The 24,469-nt window shown below is 36.4% G+C and overlaps 1 protein-coding gene across 3 annotated transcripts; it reads right to left on the bottom strand.

The window, feature by feature from the left end:
• Nucleotides 1-1,902: 1,902 nt before the first annotated feature.
• LOC128233838 (uncharacterized) lies at nt 1,903-23,767 on the bottom strand. 3 transcript variants are annotated; one of them, XM_052947692.1, is made up of 15 exons: nt 23,341-23,765; nt 22,688-22,996; nt 13,157-13,615; nt 12,377-12,793; nt 10,896-10,943; nt 10,493-10,609; nt 9,957-9,981; nt 8,974-9,062; nt 8,674-8,698; nt 7,980-8,056; nt 6,759-6,786; nt 5,984-6,045; nt 5,682-5,706; nt 4,904-4,998; nt 1,903-3,377 (listed from the first exon to the last, which is right to left on the bottom strand). In XM_052947692.1, exons 1-15 carry the CDS (start codon nt 23,669-23,671, stop codon nt 3,364-3,366), a joined length of 2,121 nt encoding a protein of 706 aa, XP_052803652.1. In that variant the 5' UTR covers nt 23,672-23,765; the 3' UTR covers nt 1,903-3,363. The 3 variants fall into 3 exon arrangements, 2 of the variants coding, with proteins under 2 accessions (XP_052803652.1, XP_052803653.1); XR_008260793.1 differs by having other exon boundaries at nt 3,361-3,377; nt 5,926-6,045; nt 23,341-23,767; XM_052947693.1 differs by lacking the exons at nt 22,688-22,996; nt 23,341-23,765 and adding an exon at nt 21,906-21,978.
• Between the last annotated feature and the right edge of the window lie 702 nt (nt 23,768-24,469).

Below are 24,469 nucleotides of genomic sequence, written 5' to 3'. Positions count from 1 at the left end.
GGCGTATGCAGTTTACACGTTGTCTCGTGAGATGAACATCGTGGTTGTAGTAATCTTAAATTCATTAGAGCAGTTGAGCAGTCTGTTGTTAGCATATACGAAAAATAAATGGACGGACGTACGCGTGGACAGAACAACAGATTTGATAAGTCTACATAGTTTTTGTTTCGTACCGTTCAATAATACCGTCGAATTTGTCATGTATACTACATCAACCCTTTTGGAAGCATTTGGAAGCAGAATGTGTACAAGGACAACATGATGAAAAATCGATAATACGTGTCAAACATCTTTATCACTTAAGACATTACTTAAAACGTTTGCTCCACTTCCTGTCAATTTCAATTGTTACACAGCTTTTTCAAAGCTGCACTCTCACATACTATCAGTTTTGAGATTTGTTTAGTGTTGGTCTAGGATACAGCTGATTTTGGTTTTAATATGTTCAATTCAGCCATAAATATCAAATTTCGAACGTAAATAACTGCTATCTGCTATTTATTTGACATTTTGTCAGCGGTTTTGTATCGCAGGTTTACATACAATTACGCAAATATTGGCTCATTCCGAGATAAAAAAAAAGTTGTCAAAACGATCAATCTGTGTGAGTACAGCTTTAAGTCAGTCAAATTAATGTTCCCTTTGTCACAAGCTTGAATGTATGGAAGATAATTGTTTGTTTCAATGTTAAATCGCAATAAATTTCACCGCGTGAACCCGATAAAATACCAATTCAGAAGTGATTTAAATGCTCTGTGATACTTCAATTTTTTGTACACATGACAGTGAATCAAAGCATGGTTATACCACCTCAGACTCAGACTATTGGCTCTTTTCCATCTTCATTCGGTTTGAAATTGAATACGTGCTTAACATGTTATATCCACTTGACCTACTTTTGTTGTTTACATTTTCATCGCATTGATTGAACTACTACACCGGAAATGGTCACTTTACTGAATACTAAGTGGATTTGTTTTAAGGGACTAGACACCAGATGGTCACAAAATGGGCAAATACAAGATTTCCTCAAAACAAGTTTAGATTTTGCAATGCTAGTATGCGGCAGATATTACATCATTTGACACGATTAAACGAAAAAACGAAACAATCATGTCATGTTATTGTCATGCCAAATTTACCCGTTTGAAAGAGCGCATAATGGTTTCCCAGTTGAAAAATAGCGCAGATGTTTATTTACCGAACACCTTGCAAGTCATGTGATCGTTTAACACACCTTACATCAGTAAGCATTTTAGCCACTCGCTGTCATTTCAGCAAAGTTAGCCTTTTTCAAAGGTTTCCATCGATCAATTTCATCACCGATCTTGATCATTTGGGCTACGTGTCTACGTTTTTTCGTAGCATTATTCCGGTTTCATTCAACATCCGTCTTTTCGGGAAGCTATAAAGTGTGTTTATTTAGAATGTAAAAGTCACGTGATCAGTACAGATAAACAAACCGACGCTATTTTTTTCGAAAATTCCGATTAAAAAATATACGCAAAAACAGCCAAAAATGCATGTGTCGTAAGCGATGTGATAAATCGGCAAATAAGATTAAATGCGTTGTAAACAACGATATCTATTTTATGTAAGCTTTTGACGAATTTCTTTTTCTTGCATTTTTTTCAGCGTCATCTGGTATCTAGTCCCTTTAACCTTTTAACTTTTCTCATAAAAAAACATAATTATTAAAAATCGTTGTTTATTGTTTAATACACAAGCGAAACTATCTTCCCTTCCTTATACGGTGTAACGATCGTGATACACTACAAATTAGTCTTGTTCCAAACGCAAATTAGTCATTAAAATAAAAAAAAAAAACATATGGGAAGTTTATTTGATGTTCTCTTAAACTACACTTAACAGCATGACATCATGGTCGTCTTTAAGTCCAAGCAAACTTTAATGTTTATTTGACGGCATACATATTGCTTTAAACTACACTTTGCAACATGTTAATGTAGACGTTGATAATTTCAAATATTGTTTATGCTTATTTCTACACGTTGCATTATGTAGTCATGCTCGTATATAAATCGAAAGTAAACTATAATGTGTTGGGCGGGGGGGGGGGGGGGGGGGGGCGGCGAACAATCTCGGATATATATCAGAAATATTTACAGTTTAACTACGCTGCAAGTAGATCGCAGTTAAAAGTCGTTAATGACATTTCTCTTGAGAATTATTTATGCAATTATACACTTTCCTGGCATTATATTTAAACTAAGTAATACAAATATACGTTAAAACACTATAATTAAGAATAATCATTTATAATTGTTTTACGAACTACTTCTTCTGATGTACAGGCATACATCCGAATGTTGTTTACGATGGGAAATGCTTAGGTATTCCGAATGAGTGCATTCAACCACAAAGCAGCAGGAAATTATCGTCGAACAATTACAAGTAAAATGTATTGTCTATAACACCGTATGCATGTTGTTTTCAGTCACACTTTTGCAGCACGTAATCATGTCTGTATGATAATAAGTTAACTGTATAGTCTGATACAAGGTATAAATGATGCTGTCATCCACACAGTGCAGCACGTAATCATGTCTGTATGATAATAAGTTAACTGTATAGTCTAATACAAGGTATACATGATGCTGTCATCCACACAGTGCAGCACGTAATCATGTCTGTATGATAATAAGTTAACTGTATAGTCTAATACAAGGTATACATGATGCTGTCATCCACACTGTGCAGCACGTAATCATGTCTGTATGATAATAAGTTAACTGTATAGTCTAATACAAGGTATACATGATGCTATCATCCACACTGTACAGCACGTAATCATGTCTGTATGATAATAAGTTAACTGTATAGTCTAATACAAGGTATACATGATGCTGTCATCCACACTGTACAGCACGTAATCATGTCTGTATGATAATAAGTTAATTGTATAGTCTAATACAAGGTATACATGATGCTGTCATCCACACTGTACAGCACATAATCATGTCTGTATGATAATAAGTTAATTGTATAGTCTAATACAAGGTATACATGATGCTATCATCCACACTGTACAGCACGTAATCATGTCTGTATGATAATAAGTTAACTGTATAGTCTAATACAAGGTATACATGATGCTATCATCCACACTGTACAGCACGTAATCATGTCTGTATGATATACATGTTGCTTTTACCCACACTGCGCAGCATGTAATCATGTCATTGTAGTATATTAAACGTAAACTGTATTTCATGGCATAAAGACAAAGTCGTTTATAAGTTGCACGTGAACTGTAATCATGTTTATTTCACGGCTTACATGGTGCGTTCAACCTCACATTTTCACCTAGGGTTGTTAATACGTCAGGGTAAGATTTATCTTTTATTTCGTTGCATCTGAAAAGAAAAACAAATAGGTTATAGTAAACACAGTCACAACGATTTATTATTGCAATTACGAATGAAAAAGGTGGAATGTTGCACCATACGAGTTAATCGAATTGCCCTACTGGTTTACCTGAACCTGGAATAAAGTTAAGTAAAAGTAAAGTATTTGTTTACTATAGTGTCACCCCTATTAGTTAAGGGCCAGCCCGCTGGGCTTATGAGACACATTCATCCTATCCCATATGCCAGGCGCCTGGCAGGAAGCCAATCGGTACCCCTCGATTTAACTAGCTGCTGGGTTGGCAACCAGCTATGTCAGAACAAGCCCTGTGTTAGACTCGAACCTTCGACCTCCCGCTCCGTATGCGGATGCCTTTACCACTAGGCCACGGACACAGAAAATTAGGATAAAGAAAACGTGCACCAATGCCTGTGAAATGTTAATCATTTGACTGTAATAGACATTCAGTGCACCAGCTATTCTTCATACAGTTCAGCATATTTTATCCAGTTTAGCTCAGAATAGTCACCAGCATTTCTAATTATTTACAATCATGTGTATTTTTAGTTCGTTTGAACAAATTCAATAAATTCAATAAATTATTGATCATGAAGAAATAGTTTTGAACCTTTGGTTAACTATCTATGCTGAATAATCGTCTTTTCATTTTCGTATCGTATTTTCGAAGAATTCGCACTTTCGTTACGGATACAATCATTCGTTTAAGAGAACGTTTCTTTCTGGTCGTTAAGTAGTTGTAGTTAGTTTTGAAGTTTGTATCATTTAAAGCTGCAATCTCACAGATTTACCGTTTTTCCAACTTTTTTTGTCTACTGACAAAAGATCAGATCGCAGATCTTCATACTTCCATTCCAAATTTAATGTTTTATTGATTAAACCGTTACTAACGGTTTAAGAAAAATGCATAAAAAATCAATTTTGGGACGGAAATATGAAAAGCTGCGATCTTATCTTTTATAACTGGTTTGCAGATATTTACGCAAAGATTTGCTCGTTCCAAGATTTGTTTTTAAAAAGTTGGAAAAACGGTACATCTGTGAGAGTGCAGCTTTAAATGAGTAATTCTTAATTGTTTTCAAATTGATGTTGACTCCGATCAGACATAAAGCATCTGATTTTGTTATTGTTGTTACATGCGGGGACAAGTGTGATCATGGATCCAAGTACAGATTAACTGTTTCTCAGACCGTACAAAGGCGTTAACCACAACAATAAACAAACAATATATATAACGCTATCATAGTCACGTTAATAGTGTACAAAGGGAGACTCTGGGCTCTGGTGATTTTGATAGCTTCTGGTTTTGCTTTTGGTGTTAAATGTTGGTACAAGCGTGACCATCGAACCGAGTTCACTACTCTTTCTCGGACCGTATAACGCACTCATAGGCACGTTAATATAATAGAGAGAGAGATAATTTAAGTCGGCAAAACACGTATAACCCTTTATTTTGTTTTGTTGTATACGCTGTTTTATTGATACGGTTAGGCCAATTATAACAATTTTAACATACCAAGCGCTGAATACTGGTGTTCCAACGGTGCTGTGTATACATGGTCATATGTACTGGCTGGAGTATGCTCATATTGGTCTTTCTCATTCTCATAACTAAAATATACGACACTGCTACATTAGTCATTATATTTATATTGCACCGTGTTTCTATTGTGACCAACGGTTTAGATTTGTATTATGCACCAGTCAATTGTAAACACGCCCCCCCCCCACAAGGTCCGGGGAACAGCGGAGACCTTGACTTTCGGTCCAGCCATTCCCAGGTAAAATCCCCATCGTGCTGGTACAATCCCCGCCAAATGCCTCCGCACCCTGGGCCATCCTAGGTAAGGCCCATTCCCCGCTGTCTTCGGCGCAAAAATAAAATTACTGCATTCACTCGGGCCACCAGGAAAGTAAAACCACGGCCCATTTCTCCCGCTATTCCAGTATACCCCCGGACCTGAAGGGGCTGTGGTTACAATTGATTGGTGCATTACGTATTAAATTTAGACAAATGTGAATAAAATAAACACACCCACATCAAGAGAATAATGAAAACTTGGTTCGATTCCTAGCGGCCGCGGCTCATTTTGCAGGATAATTATCTATATTTTATTGAAAGAATATACATTTTGTTAATATATGATCTAGCCAGTCAGATGACCTTAATGCGTTCTTTGAATATTAAAACTATAGTAACTGATAAATCACCTGCATGGTTTTGTTTTTAAAAGTGAATCATGCATTTAAATTGTTTAAGTCTAAAATATTGATAAACAGTAAACATAGCTTACTCTCTCGATTCTTTGGAAGGTTCTTCTGAAAAAACGATAAATTTCTATAAGGATAAGGTAATAACATTCTTTGCCTTTGATGCAAAACAATGAATACTGTATTCATATATATCTATGTCCATATCCGTTTTATATTTTGTAAACTAGAACAGATTTGTCTTGTGAAGTCAATTATTAGTCTATAGGAACAATATCTGTTTTCTCTATGTTACCTATTTTATCTGTATTATGAATTAATAATTACATTATTTATAGTAATTGGTATTTAATGTCAACCGAATGAAGGGTAGCCGGAGGCTTACGGTTGTCAGGAACTTCATAACTACTGCCTGTTGCATTTGAGTCTGTATGTTGATTCACATATCTAAATATAAATAACACATATATAAATGACACTCACATATGTACTCAGATAAATTATAACAGCTGGTCATAATACAGTTTAATTAAAAGTAGAAAGATAAATTATTGTTTTAAAGGATCATAAGGCCTCAAAATCGCTATAATTTAATACAAATGATCGGCACGAGTGTTTGTCTAAAATCTTGACATGATGGCACCCTTACGCTTAATGTCCACCTGTTAGATAGATCAGTATAATGATTGAAAAATGAACGTGTATCCTGTTAACAGGGCTTCCATTAAGAATTTGAAACTGGAAGTTTAAACTTCCTGTCCATCATTTTTGGAAGTTTTACACTGAAATGTGGAAGTTTAAATCTCCCGAAAACAATATCTTTTTCCACTTTTTTTCAATTAGTATGTTAAAAATCAAGTCATTTGTAACTTTAACTTGCCAAATTCAAAGACTTATATTAATATAATAAATCATTTTACCTAAAGACTGATTGATATTGTGACCATAAAAGTAATATTGACACAAGGTTTGAATATTTTGAACTTCCATGCTTTCTACTTTGGTGGTTTTCTTCAAAATTATGGAAGGTTTTGTACTTCCAAGGAATCAATTTTGGAAGTTTTTACCCATTTCTAAGAGTAATATACTTCCAAACTTCCTTTAATGGAAGCCCTGCTGATAAAGCATGTGATGAACGTTTATAAATAATACACACTCACTGTGACGGACTCTCCCGAGAACTATTCCCTGAAAAAGTCAGTTCTTATAAGTACTGATAACAACTATGACAATTAATTTAATTAATTTAATTAAATGATTATACATATCAATTTTGTATCAAGTTCATTCTTATTCATAAGTGTTTACATCTTAAAATCTTATTAGTTCAATATAACATTGATGAACTGGCCTCTACATCTGAAGTACCTTACAACAGGAATAAACTTAGGTCACTGTTTTTGTTTTGGTATAGTTTGTTTGAAGTTTACATTGTTAAGAAATATTGAACTATTGAAGAAAATAATATTTATTACAATCACATTAACACTTTTTTCTTTAGTACAATCAAGACTAATTGAGACATTTTGCGTATGAATTTAAAGATGCACTCTTACTCACAAATAAGGCTTACTACAATTAATACAATTGTTTTTATATACCAAAGAGGATGAATAAATGTCGAACACATTGGTTCTTATGAAGAATACTGTGTTTAATTCGACAAAATTGTGCATTAAACACGGTATTTCTGCCTTATGAACATTTACCTAGCTGGCCAGAACATTTACCCAGCTGGCCAGAACATTTACCCAGCTGGCCAGAACATTTACCCAGCTGGCCAGAACATTTACCCAGCTGACCAGAACATTTACCCAGCTGGCCAGAACATTTACCCAGCTGGCCAGAACATTTACCCAGCTGGCCAGAACATTTACCCAGCTGGCCAGAACATTTACCCAGCTGGCCAGGACATTTACACAGCTGGCCAGAACATTAACCCAGCTGGCCAGAACATTTACCCAGCTGGCCAGAACATTTACCCAGATGGCCAGAACATTTACCCAGCTGGCCAGAACATTTACCTAGCTGGCCATAACATTTACCCAGATGGCCAGAACATTTACCCAGCTGACCAGAACATTTACCCAGCTGGCCAGAACATTTACCCAGCTGGCCAGAACATTTACCCAGCTGGCCAGAACATTTACCTAGCTGGCCAGAACATTTACCCAGCTGGCCAGAACATTTACCCAGCTGGCCAGAACATTTACCCAGCTGGCCAGAACATTTACCCAGCTGGCCAGAACATTTACCCAGCTGGCCAGAACATTTACCCAGCTGGCCAGAACATTTACCCAGCTGGCCAGAACATTTACCCAGCTGGCCAGAACATTTACCCAGCTGGCCAGAACATTTACCCAGCTGGCCAGAACATTTACCTAGCTCTGTATATGCCGACCTTTCTCTGGACCCAAGATGCTCATAAGAAGAGTTTTCTTCTTTGTATCGCGCTGCACTAAAACAGAATATTAACAGATTAGATTGACCCAGTTCGTTTTGAAAAGTAACGATTGTTATAGCAGTATAGAATAATTAATGAATTCAAATTCTTACTATAATGTTTAGAATCCTGTTTTACAAATGGCATTAGCCAATGCATCATTACAAATTTCTTAACATACTAACAACAATACAAAATAAACTGTAAATAAACCACCACAAATCTCAGATTAAATTACATAATGTTCAAAACATCATTAGTTTTGCTTTTGAAAGCTCAATCATAAGCAAACATGGAGCATATGTTCTACATCACACATGTCTAGGTATTTTAGGCGAACTTGAGGATATAACATTTTAACATGGTTTAGTTTTAAAGGCATTTGCTTCCGTGCAAAAACGTGTTTAAACAAGAGCACCTACTCTAACAGGCATAATCCTAAGTAACCTAAAACTTAAGCCAGATCTTGTCTACAGACAGGCCAAATGGATGCTAAACGAGTGATATCTGATATACCGCTGTAAAATTGTACTAAAAACATTTTAAACTTAATGAAAACATAATATTTTGAAACGCTTTGTTATCTGACTTTCCCCTCCTACTTCTTTGTATCAATGAGGATTTGTATTTACCCAGATTGGCCATCAGCAGGTATGCCTGAAATGAACGTTACAAATGTTGTCGCTGGAGGTTTTATTTTGTTTCTAGATTTCTTCTTTAAAGGGACACAACTTGCTGTACGCAATGTCAATTGGTTTTATATAAGTTTGTAAGAGTGGTTAGACTCAAAATATTGCTTGTCTATTGTATTTAGTATGTGGCTGTATGCCTTTTTTAAGAAAACAAATTCTTTATTAAAACTAGCAAATTTCTAATCAGAAATGCCGACGATTGAGATCAGGAAGAAATAATGTTGTGTTTTTAAATACTACCTATTTCCGTGTATTCTGTTTGTTCCTGATTGGTCAGGTGTTCATTTGATGGTGATATCGGTGTCTCAAACACTGGATTAACATTTAACCTATTTGGAGATGAAAATATATCATTATTTTATATCATAAATACAGTGACCAAAATGCATTTTCAAATTATAGATAAAAATTACTGTCAACTCTGTTAACATCTTCTTTTAATGGAAATGAACCGGTTGATGAGTTTTAAGCATATACTCGTACTTATGCTACTTTTCAAAAAGAACAGATACACCAGTAACCAAGCAATAAAACTTGTACTCAGCATGCTGAGATATTTATTGTTCATGCCATCTTTTGTAATGGTTAGGCAATATACCACTGTCCATATTCAAATGAGATTTGGAACTACATGATACATCTTAGGTTATGTACTAATTGCGTGACACGAAAATCATCAATGGGCCGATTGCTCAAATTGTGTTAGAGTATAAAACGTGATTAACGACATCATTGTTTACTTTTAAACATGCATTATCTGATGATGTGCTAACATATAAAGATATAAAGAAACGATTGTTTCAAATTGTATTAAAAACAGAAGATCACAAGTGTGTCCATTTAACTTCATGAGCAGTAACGATTTGAAAGTTCACAATGATGACGTTAACACTTAGTCAACTTGAACAAATGTTGAAAATAGTTTTTGCTGTGTGGTTTTTGCAAAATGTCACTCTTCCTTCACAATTAGTTATGTATTTGCTTGTCCTTCTGGAACATTGACTATTTGTCATGGGAGTTGAATGTAAAAAGCGCTAAAGCTCGTGTTAGGGGGCATTGAAAGTGTTCCAATTCACATTTCTAATGGAACCTTCCCTATTATTTTCAAACTAAGCTGAAGGCAATATCATTATTTGCAGTGACTATTGTTCATAGTCATAAACACGCATGAAATAACAACATTTGAAAATAAATTTTCTGCAAGGAAGAGAGTTCATACTTACTGGATTGCGGCATTTTTTGCATTACCTGAAAAATACATTTTAGCATATGGAATAACCGAGTTAACATTACACTACCACATACTCGTTCATAAAACAGGTGTTGCATGAAAAGGAAAACATCTGTTTCGGTATGTATTGTGAACGTCACATGGCCTTTAATCTTAGTAAGAGAACATTTGAACATGATCCTTTGTACTGACCATTGGGTATTAAAGGTAAGCAATGCATACAACAAATGTATCACAAAGTAGTTCGGAAATAAGTAAAACTTTCATTTGGATATTATTTCACTTTATAATGTTATTGACAATCATTGTCAATACCAATATACTCATTGCATTAGATTATTATTGAATAATAAAATGTTGTCCTCGATAAGTCTCAATAAGTAATTGCCAATAAAGTAAAACATTGTCAAATAACGAAATCTTTGTATATATATATGTATGTATATGTTGTTTTTTTAAACCAGACCTCTGTTTTTATATTTATATACCAGTTTATCCATTCCCTATATTAAATCGTCAATCACTTACAATCGTCACCAGAGGATCGGCGTCTATACCACAGGAAGTAGACAAGCAGAACTATGATCACTATTGCAGCAAGTGCTCCAGCAACGACACCTGCTACAATACCCGCTGAACCTGCGCCTACAACGAAACAAGATAATGCAATGTACATAATTTGTACAATCTATGTTCATATGGCATTTGAACGTTCTCTATCAACAAGATTATCTCAATCCTATGCCAACGATCAACATGTCTTCGAATACGGCCGAGTTGAATTACTTGACCACTTTTCATTCCAAATTTCTCAGTTCTGTTCAATTTAGGCTGTTTCCCAAAGTATGGCTTGAGACTATTTTAATCCAAGATTGCAACCACGCCAATGCAATTTTCTCATTTGTTATAGTTATGCTAACACATGGCCTACCTGAATTTACTGCTCCAGAGTTGTCAACACTAGTGACGTCAACTGAATCTGAAGAATAAGCAGGCGACAAATTATATAAACGGTTTTGTCATTGCGTAATGTGTTCAGCAATAAGTTTGTGCTTTGGCTAACGACATATGTTTGCAGATGGGTTCACTTCTAAAAAAAATAGATGAGAAAAATACAAGATGATCATTTTGCATGGTCAACGATTTCTATGTTTTCACTTGGAGTAAACGTTTTTAAAAACACGTAAAATATTTTTATAACGTTATTTTGTCATTTATTCATTAAACTTTCAAAGTAACTGATTTCATATATTTGAGTGAAAATGAGACTTGTCTCCCCGCTTGTGCCTCAAAGGGAAAAATAAGACTCATGAATAAAACGAAATAATCCCAAATAAAGGGTAGACATGCAAATGAACACACGTTGACTCTTTTGATGCGTATGGTATTCTGTGTTAGAGTTTGTCTTGAATGTATTTTCTGTTTTTTTTCAAAAGCGTACATGAATGCTTTATTCTTGCATACCGGACGTGTGTTTCCGGTCATGTGACCAGTGCTGAAAACCCCCATCTTACATACCCCATGTAAGATGAGTCACGCGCATCAACGCGCCACTTCTTATTTCATTTATTGTATGGTTTATAAAAAATATATATTATGCCATTTCAATAAAGCGCAATCTAATTTATATGTTTGCAAGACTTTTAATTAAAATTGAACATAAATTATCGTTAAAAAACGCTATTTTTAGTTATTCAAAATTACTGACCTATATGACGTCGGTTTACAACGTCCCACGCGCTTTTGGGTGTAATTGTTCAAAAGTTCGTTTCCATTGTCATTTTTTCCACAAATTGATAAATTTAGATATGCAAGAAAAATATCAATCATGTTTTTCCGGTCCGGATCGAAAAATCCGACCCTCGGGCATGCTGCGTCCCAGGTTACTCGGCAAGCCTCGTTACCGGCTTACGCACGTGCCCTCGGGTCGGATTTTTCTATCCGTACCGGAAACACATGATCGATACTTATATTCCTACCCTGAAACAGTGTATGAAATATATGGAAAATATGATATTGGGGAAGAATCACTTATTGCGCAAGGTGATCAGCTTTTGAAATTAGCAAAATGTACCAAGAAAAGAAACCCTGAAACTGAATTGGTCAAATACACTTGCATACAATGAACATGAAATTCTGTCGAAGCTCGTTCGGTGTTTCCCAGTTTATTCCCGGAATGTACACATAACATTGAAAATGGAGTCTGCTCTCAGCCGATCTTGCAGCGTCGCTTTCAGTCATATTGTATGTTACAGCGTCCGTCTGTTGATATACACAGTTGTCCGCTGACTCTGGGTCACCATGGACTGCATTTGGACTATAGTAAGGAACAAGGGGACTGCCAGAATCAGCGTTGGTCTTAAAAATCACTGCATACTAAAAACGTAGTCAAATTAAGTCTATTACACTTACAGACAATGAATTTGAAATTCCCTCGATCGTCTTCAGGTGTTTCCCAGGTCATACTACCGGGAATGTACACGAAGCATTGAAAATGAAGTCTGTTCTCGGCTGTTCTTAAAGCATCCTGGGCCGTCATATTGTAAGTCACAGAGTCAGTCTGTTGATACACGCAGTTGCCCGTTGACTGGGGATCACCTAGTACTGTATCAGGACTAAAGTAAGGAGCAAGGGGGCTGCCAGGTACAATGTTGCTCTTTAACCAGCGGATCTGGGCGGTACCGTTGTAGGAGCCGATGTTGGCCGAGCACTCCATCTTGACAGCTTGTCCCACGTAGAAGGGTTCAATCGTGTCAAAAGGAGTTATTGGGAGTGAGCTGCCCAATCCACTTATGTTGTAGACTTGCCTTGAGATAGTAGTGGGTAAAACTGAAGTGGAATAGATGCTGTCACCAGGCTACAGAAGAAGTTGGTATTGAAAAAGAGAAATATGGTTAATATCAAGAAATATCGAAATAAAACGCTTTTTATATTTTGCAACTTTGCATAGGCGACTAGTATATTAACATATTCAAGTCAAAGTTAAAATAATGTTAGGGTACATTTTATTCTAACACATTGCGAATACTGTACACAATTTGATACCGGATGTGACACCAAAAGGGCTATAGTAGTTCAATTTTAATATTCCTTGATATCTTAACTTGCATCAGTCCATAAAACTCTTCTATATAATAACTTGATTGTGAAATAATTTATATCGCTTAACATAATTTAGGATAATTTGCTTACCTTGCACATCAAGCTCTTTAGATATCTCTCCAGTACCTGGTCTATAACTAGGTCCAGGTTTTGTGTACGTCAGTTGACATCTGTACTCCACTGCATTACTACATGTTACAGTCGACACAGGTCGAGATACACCAAGAGTTGTATCCCTTCCATTACTGTTAATGGTGTCAAAACTGCCAACGGCTTCCCAACCTAAACTACCAGATGCCAGCACTGGTTTCTGGTATGTGTCTGTATCTGTTCCCTTAAAGTTCTGCATTACGGCAAGGTCGGTATAGTCTGAATTTGCACTGGGCTTGTATTGGACTATTAAATCTATTATTGTATCCAACTGATTCACATTGTTCACCTTACACATAACCTGGAATGTGTCAGTTCTTGAACTGTCAACGTGTATTTGCGTAATTGATTGAGTTCCAGCATCCAATACCCTCTGGAACTCAATCTGCAGCCCACTGTCTGAAATATATAAGAAAAGTTTTATGTTGAGTATAAAAATCTGTAATAATCAATGTACGTAAAGTTAGCGGCCTAGCGGCGTGAAGTTAGCGGCCTAGCGGCGTAAAGTTAGAGGCCTAGCGGCCTAGCGGCGTGAAGTTAGCGGCCTAGCGGCGTGAAGTTAGCGGCCTGGCGGCCTGGCGGCCTAGCGGCCTAGCGGCGTGAAGTTGGCGGCCTAGCGGCCTGGCGGCCTAATTGTTTTTTTTTCTATTTCCAAGCAATTGTTAATGCGTTTTTTTTTAAACAATGATAAATCATGGTTTTTTATTCATATAGTTACATAGCGGCCTTAAATTGTTATCTATTCAGAATATTTTTCTTTACATTTTATTCTAAAACAATTTTAAATTAACTGTTTTATGCACAAATTATCACTCTGAAGCGTTTTTCAACTTCTTTTTCAAATAAATAAATCAAGCACTTCAGCGACCTAGCGGCATAGCGGCGTGAAATTAGCGGCCTAGCGGCCTAAATTGAATCCTATTTCAACGCATGTATACATGCATTTTCTTCTAAAACAATGACATTTTAACTGTTTTTATGCACAAATTAACACATTGAAGCGATTATCAACAGGTTTTTTTTCCAAAAACGTCGATAAAGCAGTCAGTTAATTCAAAGCATTAAACATGCATGTTCTTCTTAAAACATGATGTATTTACTGTTTTTATGCACAAATTATCACTCTGAAGTGTTTTTCATTTTTTTTCCCCAAAAAGTCGATCGAGCACTTCAGCGGCCTAGCGGCGTGAAGTTAACAGCCTGGCGGCCTAGCGGCCTAGCGGCCTAAATAGGTTTCCTATTTCAAAGCATGTATACATGCATTTTCTTCTAAAACAATGACATATTAACTGTTTGAATGCCCAAATTGACACTTTGAAGCTATTAGCGATAATCAACATATTTTTTCCAAAAAAGTCGATTAAGCAGTCAGCTAATTCAAAGCATTAAACATGCCTGATCTTCTTAATCAATGATATATTTACTGTTTATATGCACAAATTATCACTCTGAACCGTTTTTCAACTTTTTTTCAAAAAGTCGATCGAGCACTTCAGCGGCCTAGCGGCGTGAAGTAAGCGGCCTGGCGGCCTATCGGCCTAAAATGGTATCTTATTTCAAAGCATGTATACATGCATTTTCTTCTCAAACAATGACATATTAACTGTTTTTATTCACAAATTAACACTTTGAAGCTGTTAGCGATTATCAACAGTTTTTTTTTTAAGAGCGTCGATTAAGCAGTCAGCTATTTCAAAGCATTAAACATGCCTGATCTTCAAAAACAATGATATATTTACTGTTTTATGCACAAATTATCACTCTAAAGCGTTTTTTATTTTTTTTTCAAAAAAGTCGATCGAGCACTTCAGCGGCCTAGCGGCCTAGCGGCCTAGCGGCGTGAAGTAAGCGGCCTGGCGGCCTAGCGGCCTAAAATGGTATCCTATTTCAGTGCATGTATACATGCATTTTCTTCTAAAACAATGACATATTAACTGTTTTTATGCACAAATTAAGCTGTGTGAAGTTAGCTAAACATACGAGATTGGACATTGGACATTCAAAATCGAATGTTGTGCTGGCACGACATTGGACATTGGAAATTCAAAAGTGAAAGTCGTGCTAGCACGACATTGGACATTGGACATTCAAAATCGAATATTGTGCTGGCACGACATTGGACATTGGACATTCAAAAGTGAAAGTCGTGCTAGCACGACATTGGACATTGGACATTCAAAATCGAATGTTGTGCTGGCACGACATTGGACATTGGACATTCAAAAACGATTTTCGTGCCGGCACGACATTGGACATTGGACATTCATAATCGAATGTTGTGCTGGCACGACATTGGACATTGGACATTCAAAAGTGAAAGTCGCGCTAGCACGACATTGGACATTGAACTTTAAAAATCGAATGTTGTGCTGGCACGACATTGGACATTGGACATTCAAAAGTGAAAGTCGTGCTAGCACGACATTGGACATTGGACATTCAAAATCGAATGTTGTGCTCGCATGACATTGGACATTGGACATTCAAAAGTGAAAGTCGTGCTAGCACGACATTGGACATTGGACATTCAAAATCGAATGTTGTGCTGACACGACATTGGACATTGGACATTCAAAAAAGAAAGTCGTGCTAGCACGACATTGGACATTCATAATCGAATGTTGTGCTGGCACGACATTGGACATTGGACATTCAGAAACGATTGTCGTGCCGGCACGACATTAGACATAGGACATTCATAATCGAATGTTGTGCTGGCACGACATTGGACATTGGACATTCAAAAACGATTGTCGTGCTTGCACGACATTGGCCATTGGACATTCAAAATCGAATGTTGTGCTGACACGACATTGGACATTGGACATTCAAAAGTGAAAGTCGTGCTAGCACGACATTGGACATTGGACATTCAAAAGTGAAAGTCGTGCTAGCACGACATTGGACATTCAAAATCGAATGTTGTGCTGGCACGACATTGGACATTGGACATTCAAAAACGATTGTCGTGCTAGCACGACATTGGACATTGGACTTTCAAAATCGAATGTTGTGCTGGCACGACATTGGACATTGGACATTCAAAAGTGAAAGTCGTGTTAGCTCGACATTGGACATTGGACATTCAAAATCGAATGTTGTGCTGGCACGACATTGGACATTGGACATTCAAAAACGATTGTCGTGCCGGCACGACATTGGACATTGGACATTCATAACCGAATGTTGTGCTGGCACGACATTGGACATTGGACATTCAAAAGTGAAAGTCGTGCTAGCACGACATTGGACATTGGACATTCAAAATCGAATATTGTGCTGGCACGACATTGGACATTGGACATTCAAAAGTGAAAGTCGTGCTAGCACGACATTGGACATTGGACATTCAAAATCGAATGTTGTGCTGACACGACATTGGACATTGGACATTCAAAAGTGAAAGTCGTGCTAGCTCGACATTGGACATTGGACATTCAAAATCGAATGTTGTGCTGGCACGGCATTGGACATTGGACATTCAAAAGTGAAAGTCGTGACTATGGTAGATGTTTTTCTCTCTCACCGCAGTTGAACAAAATAATGTAAAAATGTATTTTATCGCTGGAACTTTTTTGTGCGTAGTGAAAATAATGTGCGCATAGATATATGACAATTCCTGGTTGTCATAGATATTCGCGCAGTGATTCGAATTATGTTAATAGTCAAATTGTTCTTTAAATAGTTCTGGATGCAGCAAAGTGAAGGCAATAAAAAAGAGTTCCATACGGGTACTTGTTTATCTTTGCCCGTTGGGAAGATAATAATTTCACGCATGGACAAATGTTTGAATCCACTTTTCTGAGGTGGCAGAAATATATATATCCGAAATCTTGAACTGGTGATAAGGCTGCAATTCTAATTTGTCCATTAAAATTATTGAGTTAAATAACGACATTCAACTTGGCTTTTATTTTTTAAATTATCACTCTGAACCGTTTTTCAACTTTTTAAAAAAAGTTGATCAAGCACTTCAGCGGCCTAGCGGCCTAGCGGCGTGAAATTAGCGGCTCAGCTATCAACTTATTTTTGAGAAGGATAGGCATGTTCACATGCTTTGAAAAGCTGACTGCTTGTTCGACTTTTTGAAAAAAAGTTGATAAACGCCTCAGAGTGATAGTGTGTGCTTAAAACAGTTAATATATCATTGTTTTAGAAAAACAATGCATGTATACATGCATTGAAATAGGATGCATTTTAGGCCGCCAGGCCGCTAGGCCGCTAGGCTGCTAACTTCAAGCCGCTAGGCCGCTAGGCCGCTGGAGTGCTCGATCGACTTTTTTGAAGAAAAACAATGAAAAACGCTTCAGAGTGATAATTTGTGCATAAAAACAATAAATATATCATTGTTTTAGAAGAACAGGCATGTTTAATGCTTTGAAAAAGCTGACTGCTTTATCGGCGCTTTTGAAAAAAACTGTTGATAATCGCTAATAGCTTCAAAGTGTTAATTTGTGCATAAAAACAGTTAATATGTCATTGTTTTTGAAGAAAATGCATGTATACATGGTTTTAAATAGGAAACCATTTTAGGCCGCTAGGCCGCAAGGCAGCTAACTTCACGCCGCTAGACCGTTGAAGTGCTCGATCGACTTTTAAAAAAAAGAAAAATAGAACGATTCAGAGTGATAATTTGTGCATAAAAACAGTAAATGCATCATTGTTTTAGAAGATCAGGCATGTTTAATGCTTTGAAATAGCTGACTGCTTAATCGACGCTTTTGAAAAAAATATGTTGATTATCGCTAATAGCTTCAAAGTGTTAATTTGTGCATTCAAACAGTTAATATGTCATTGTTTTAGAAGAAAATGCATGTATACATGCTTTGAAATAGGAAACCATGTTAGGCCGCCAGGCCGCTAGGCCGCCAGGCCGCTAACTTCACGCCGCTAGGCCGCTTAAGTGCTCGATCGATTTTTTCTTGGAAAAAAAAACGCTTTAAAGTGATAATTTGTGCATAAAAACAGTAAATACATCATTGTTTTAGAAGATCAGCCATGTTTAATGCTTTGAAAAAGCTGACATCTCAATCGACTTTTTTGAAAAGAAATATGTTGATTATCGCTAATAGCTTCAAAGTGTTAGTTTGTGCATTCAAACAGTTAATATGGCATTGTTTAAGAAGAAAATGCATGTATACATGCTTTGAAATAGGAAACCATTTTAGGCCGCTAGACCGCTAGGCCGCCAGGCCGCTAACTTCACGCCGCTAGGCCGCTAGGCCGCTGAAGTACTCGATCGACTTTTTTGGAAACGAATTGAAAAACGCTTCAGAGTGATAATTTGTGCATAAAACAGTAAATACATCATTGTTTTAGAAGAACAGCCATGTTTAATGCTTTGAAATAGCTGACATTTCAATCGACTTTTTTGAAAAGAAATATGTTGATTATCGCTAATAGCTTCAAAGTGTTAATTTGTGCATTCAAACAGTTAATATGGCATTGTTTAAGAAGAAAATGCATGTATACATGCTTTGAAATAGGAAACCATTTTAGGCCGCTAGGCCGCTAGGCCGCTAGGCCGCTAGGCCGCTAGGCCGCCAGGCCGCTAACTTCAAGCCGCTAGGCCGCTAGGCCGCTAGGCCGCTGAAGAGCTCGATCGACTTTTTTGGAAAAGAATTGAAAAACGCTTCAGAGTGATAATTTGTGCATAAAACAGTAAATACATCATTGTTTTAGAAGAACAGCCATGTTTAATGATTTGAAATAGCTGACAGCTTTATCGACGCTTTTGAAAAAAACTGTTGATAATCGCTAATAGCTTCAAAGTGTTAATTTGTGCATAAAAACAGTTAATATGTCATTGTTTTAGAAGAAAATGAATGTATACATGGTTTGAAATAGGAAACCATTTTAGGCCGCTAGGCCGCTAACTTCACGCCGCTAGGCCGCTGAAGTGCTCGATCAATTTTTTTGAAGAAAAAATAAAAAACGCTTTAGAGTGATAATTTGTGCATAAAACAGTAAATATATCATTGTTTTAGAAGATCAGGCATGTTTAATGCTTTGAAATAGCTGACTGCTTTATAGACGCTTTTAAAAAAACATGTTGATAATCGCTTATAGCTTCAAAGTGTTAATTTGTGCATTCAAACAGTAAATATGTCATTGTTTTAGAAGAAAATGCATGTATACATGGTTTGAAATAGGAAACCATTTTATGGCCGCTAGGCCGCTAGGCCGCCAGGCCGCTAACTTCACGCCGCTAGGTGCTAGGCCGCTGAAGTGCTCGATCGACTTTTTTGAGAAAAAAAATAAAAAACGCTTTAGAGTGATAATGTGTGCATAAAACAGTAAATATATCATTGTTTTAGAAGATCAGCCATGTTTAATGCTTTGAAATAGCTGACTGCTTAATAGACGCTTTTAAAAAAATGCTGTTGATAATCGCTAATAGCTTCAAAGTGTTCATTTGTGCATACAAAAAGTTAATATGTCATTATTTTAGAAGAAAATGCATGTATACATGCTTTGAAATAGGAAACTATTTTAGGCCGCTAGGCCGCTAGGCCGCCAGGCCGCTAGGCCGCCAGGCCGCTGACTTTACGCCGCTAGGCCGCTAGGCCGCTGAAGTGCTCGATCGACTTTTTTGAAAAAATGAAAAACGCTTCAGAGTGATAATTTGTGCATAAAACAGTAAATTTATCATTGTTTTAGAAGATCAGCCATGTTTAATGCTTTGAAATAGCTGACTGCTTAATCGACGCTCTTAAAAAAAACTGTTGATAATCGCTTACAGCTTCAAAGTGTTAATTTGTGCATAAAAACAGTTAATATGTCGTTGTTTTAGAAGAAAATGCATGTATACATGCTTTGCTTTGAAATAGGATACCATTTTAGGCCGCTAGGCCGCTAGGCCGCTAGGCCGCCAGGCCGCTAACTTCACGCCGCTTGGCCGCTGAAGTGCTCGATCGACTTTTTTAAAAAAAGTTAAAAAACGCTTCAGAGTGATAATTTGTGCATAAAAACAGTAAATACATCATTGTTTTAGAAGAACATGCATGTTTAATGCTTTGAATTAGCTGACTGCTTTATCGACGTTTTTGGAAAAAAAAACTGTTGATAATCGCTTCAATGTGTTAATTTGTGCATAAAAACAGTTAAAATGTCATTGTTTTAGAACAAAATGCATGTATACATGCTTTGAAATAGGATTCAATTTAGGCCGCTAGGCCGCTAATTTCACGCCGCTATGCCGCTAGGTCGCTGAAGTGCTTAATCGACTTTTTTTAAAAAGAAGTTGAAAAACGCTTTAGAGTGATAAGTTGTGCATATGACGGTTATTTGAAATTATTTTAGAATAAAAGGTAAAAAATATTCTGAATAGATAACAATTTAAGGCCGCTATGTAACTATATGAATAAAAAACCATGATTTATCATTGTTTAAAAAAAAAACGCATTAACAATTGCTTGGAAATAGAAAAAATAATTAGGCCGCCAGGCTGCTAGGCCGCTAGGCCGCCAACTTCACGCCGCTAGGCCGCTAGGCCGCCAGGCCGCTAACTTCACGCCGCTAGGCCGCTAACTTTACGCCGCTAGGCCGCTATCTTCACGCCGCTAGGCCGCTAGGCCGCTAAGCCGCTAACTTCACGTACATAATCAATGAAATGGTATGCGTTTGAGACTATCATACAGAGCTGTCTTTCTACTGATTTTAGACCGATTTTCGGACCCCATTACCACCATAAAAAGTGTGTATTTTGCCCATTTTACAACCGCTAGCCATAATTTTAGATGGTGATGACTTGTGACCTCATACACCGTTAATATCATTTGAAAGGGTACAACTTGCTTATTACTAATATGTAAACATGGAATTACCAAATTTAGATGAATCATACAGTTATTACTGTTAATTATTCTTACTTTATTTCAACTAAAACCAGGCTTGCACATATTTTTCAATCTTTAAAGGTCTTCAAATGCTACTTGAATAAGAGAGGGGCACCAGGCATCCATAATTCACATATTTACGTATCGATTACCCAAAAACTGTAGGCTTTGGACTGGATAAAGAGTTCAAGTTTTGTTTAGGTTTACTTTTGACAGTAATCAAAACCTCGTAAGATAATCTCTTAATTAGGTATTGCCGCGTATACCATTGCAGTGATACATTGTAGATGTTTTACATTTGACGCGTATTCAATGATCATGAATTTAACATTTTATTTATACTGAACATGATTTACAGCCCGAAATACCAGAAGAACGTCGCTATATAGCGAGCACAAGTTCAACCCTATTCAATTATGAAGTCACGCCGTGTTATTTACTTTACATTAATAATATATCTATACATATCTATGACAAGCCGTATTAACGTTCGATAAATAATAAACTTCTGAAAAGCATGGTTGAACAAAAAACAGGTTAAAAGAACTGGCTTTTCTTGTACAAGATAATACATGAGGGTTAAATGACTTAAGTATAATAAATACTGTTTGAGAATGATTTTGGAAGATAAAACCCGACAGTGGTTAAAGAAATGTTAATGAGTACACATTTTCACTTAAAATGGCACTTGATCGTATCGTTAGAGTGTTAAACTGACACAAATGCTTTAATGACACACTAAGGTAAAACTAATGCTGCTGTAGGTTTATATTATTCAAACGTTAACGTCATCATCTGTTTTACTCTCTAAGTGCAAACTACTAGTGAATTGGCATAAATGGTTTACAGACCTTGGCAAAATATGAGCACAACACATATTATCAAAATAAATACAAACATATCCATTTCGATGTAAAGCACAAACTTAAATCATTATTTTGCTTCCTGATAGTTTACATTATATCTTGATGGTTTCAAAACTCGTGATGCGTGATCCGTTAACCGAACTAAATACACAAAGACACTTGACTTATGAATCTTATTAAAGCAAAATACATTTATGAAGCCATTGTCATCCTCGGAAGAGCTTCATATATTATTCAATAATGCCTCGTAAGCGACTTGGCGAAATGTAATCGTTTGCGACGGTATAAGTGAGATAGATGTTTATCATTTCGGGAGCCAGTAATTCGATCAAACAAGAGCGCCATGGACTTGTCCAGCTTTAGACAAAACAAGGGCATTACTCGATATGTATTCAAGTGCGAGTAACAAGCCTTAGTACAATGTGCGTTTGATCTCTTGTAACGTGTCTGTTTAGATTCATTTGAATATCTTGAACAGGTTTTCACAAGCTACGGCGAGGACGCTGACTACACTACTCACGACAGCGACAAGAGTATGCTAAAGTTTCGACTTCTTTAAAACATACACACGAGCTTTTACGAACAATGTCTATTATTCGTTATGGGGTTATTATGATTTTTTTACTTTGGCTTACATATTATGTGCAGAGCAAATCACCATATCTGTATGATACACTTGAACAAAAAATATTCCGTGTCTGTTATTAAAAATAAATGATGCTATTACCAGTATATGTAATATTCATTGAAGAGTATCCATACCCTACCTGCAATACTAAGGTAAACGTCTTTTGTCTCCGAGGTAACTGTGTTTTTGCATGTGTATGTTCCCACATCATTCGAAGTAAACTGGCGTATATTGATGGTCAGGGTTGTGGTGCTGTGTGAAAATTCTGGAATAACTTCATACTTTGTTGGATCCTGGTTTGTGATTTGTTTAAACACATTTTCGTAGACGCCGACTAAATTCACGCCAAAATTGATTTGCAATATGTAGCCATCAAGTGTTGTAGAGCATTTCAGAGTCACAGTTTCGTTGAACAGGATCTCAGATGATAACACAAACGATAAACTACCTGAAACAAATAGTCTATATTACGTTGTCTTTTATTTGCTGACTTTAATAAATATTGTTTTCAATTGTCAATTAAACGAATTGAGATAATATTTTACAGTGATTTCTTATTCTTATAAATGTATATACACTGCATGATACAAATTAATGAAGTGACGTTTTCTGCCGTGCTGTTTTTGAGAACGTACTGTATCATAAGACAACATGACAATATATACGGTTATTCTTGGTTTGCTTTTCATAAAGTCGCATTATTAAAACTGATCTGCTACTGCATTGTTATTAAATGATCAGCGTCAGAAGTAATTATCAAAACATATATATTTTCACAAAAAGTGTGCTTACAATTAAGCCGTAGGTCCTTTGTTTCGCTTCTACCATCATACGCAACTTCACAGTAGTAGGATCCTTCATCAATGGCACTCGTGTTGTAGATTGTCAGCACCACCGATGTTGAAGATTCTCTTACTGAATATTTCGTAGTGTCTGGCGAAGTACCTTTCTCTGCTATTTGATTTCCATTCCTACGTATGAACCACGTAAATGTATCCGTTCCTGAGCAGACTATTTTTGTATCTTCGCCACATCTTCCAACTTCAAGTGCGATTTTGGTGACAGCAAATGCCACACACACACAAACGTTGATAATAACTAATTTCAGCAGTAACATATTCATCTTTTGTAAACCACATATTTGATCAGAAGCACTAGACTTGTAAATGACCTTAAAGATTTTAAGTGCTATCACAAGTTAAAATCTATTAGTATGAACAAGCAATTGAACATTAAGGTTCGCTTTATACACTACCGTAAATATATTTTCAATGGCAATATAACTTCCTTATCTACATTTTGTTAAAGAAGGACATGAATGAGTTTTAAAATTTCCGCATTTTTGACTGAAGTGCATTTATTAAAAGACAAAAACGAAATATGATCAGGTATTTCAAAGTACTGAACAGAACAACATATAAGGCAACGTTAGCTTTAAGTGCGTGGCCTGCATACATTATGGCATAGCGTTTAAACTTGAACGTGTACCATTGAGATCGCGTTATCAATGTCGGAGTTTAAAAATAGCCAAAATATAATTACAAGCTTACAAGTAGTATTGAGTTTTATTTAATATCTGTACTAGCGACCTATAACAAACGTCTATGATATGATACATTGACATAATGTGGCATTTACTTAATATAGTTAAACAACATATTTCGCCTTCCATGAATTAAGTTAATCATCTTTTATGGTAAACATTTTCCAACTTAAATGAAAACGTAGCATACTATTTGAACAGGTCCGTATTGAACAATTATAAAAGGTTTTAGAGAACAGAGAAAGGATATGATACTGTATGCATATCGATACAAATCGCCGACACAGAAAATAATTAAATCAATAATTGGTTATACTGATTCAAAGGGGTTTGTTCCAAAAATAGAAATCGGTTGAAAGTGACTAAAAGTTATACAAC

The sequence above is a fragment of the Mya arenaria genome, chromosome 5 (assembly GCF_026914265.1).
Source record: "Mya arenaria isolate MELC-2E11 chromosome 5, ASM2691426v1".
Lineage (NCBI taxonomy): Eukaryota > Metazoa > Mollusca > Bivalvia > Myida > Myidae > Mya > Mya arenaria.
The sequence above is the reverse complement of the archived record's forward strand: the minus strand, read 5'-3'. Positions and strand labels throughout refer to the sequence as shown.

Coding starts and splice junctions, on each gene's coding strand:
- LOC128233838 (XM_052947692.1), bottom strand. CDS start 23,671: ATGAATATGTTACTGCTGAAATTAGTTATTATCAACGTTTGTGTGTGT. Junction 8,699..8,973: donor AACAGAATACACGGAAATAG/GTAGTATTTAAA, acceptor CGTTCATTTCAG/GCATACCTGCTGATGGCCAA. Junction 4,999..5,681: donor CCTTCCAAAGAATCGAGAGA/GTAAGCTATGTT, acceptor CGTATATTTTAG/TTATGAGAATGAGAAAGACC.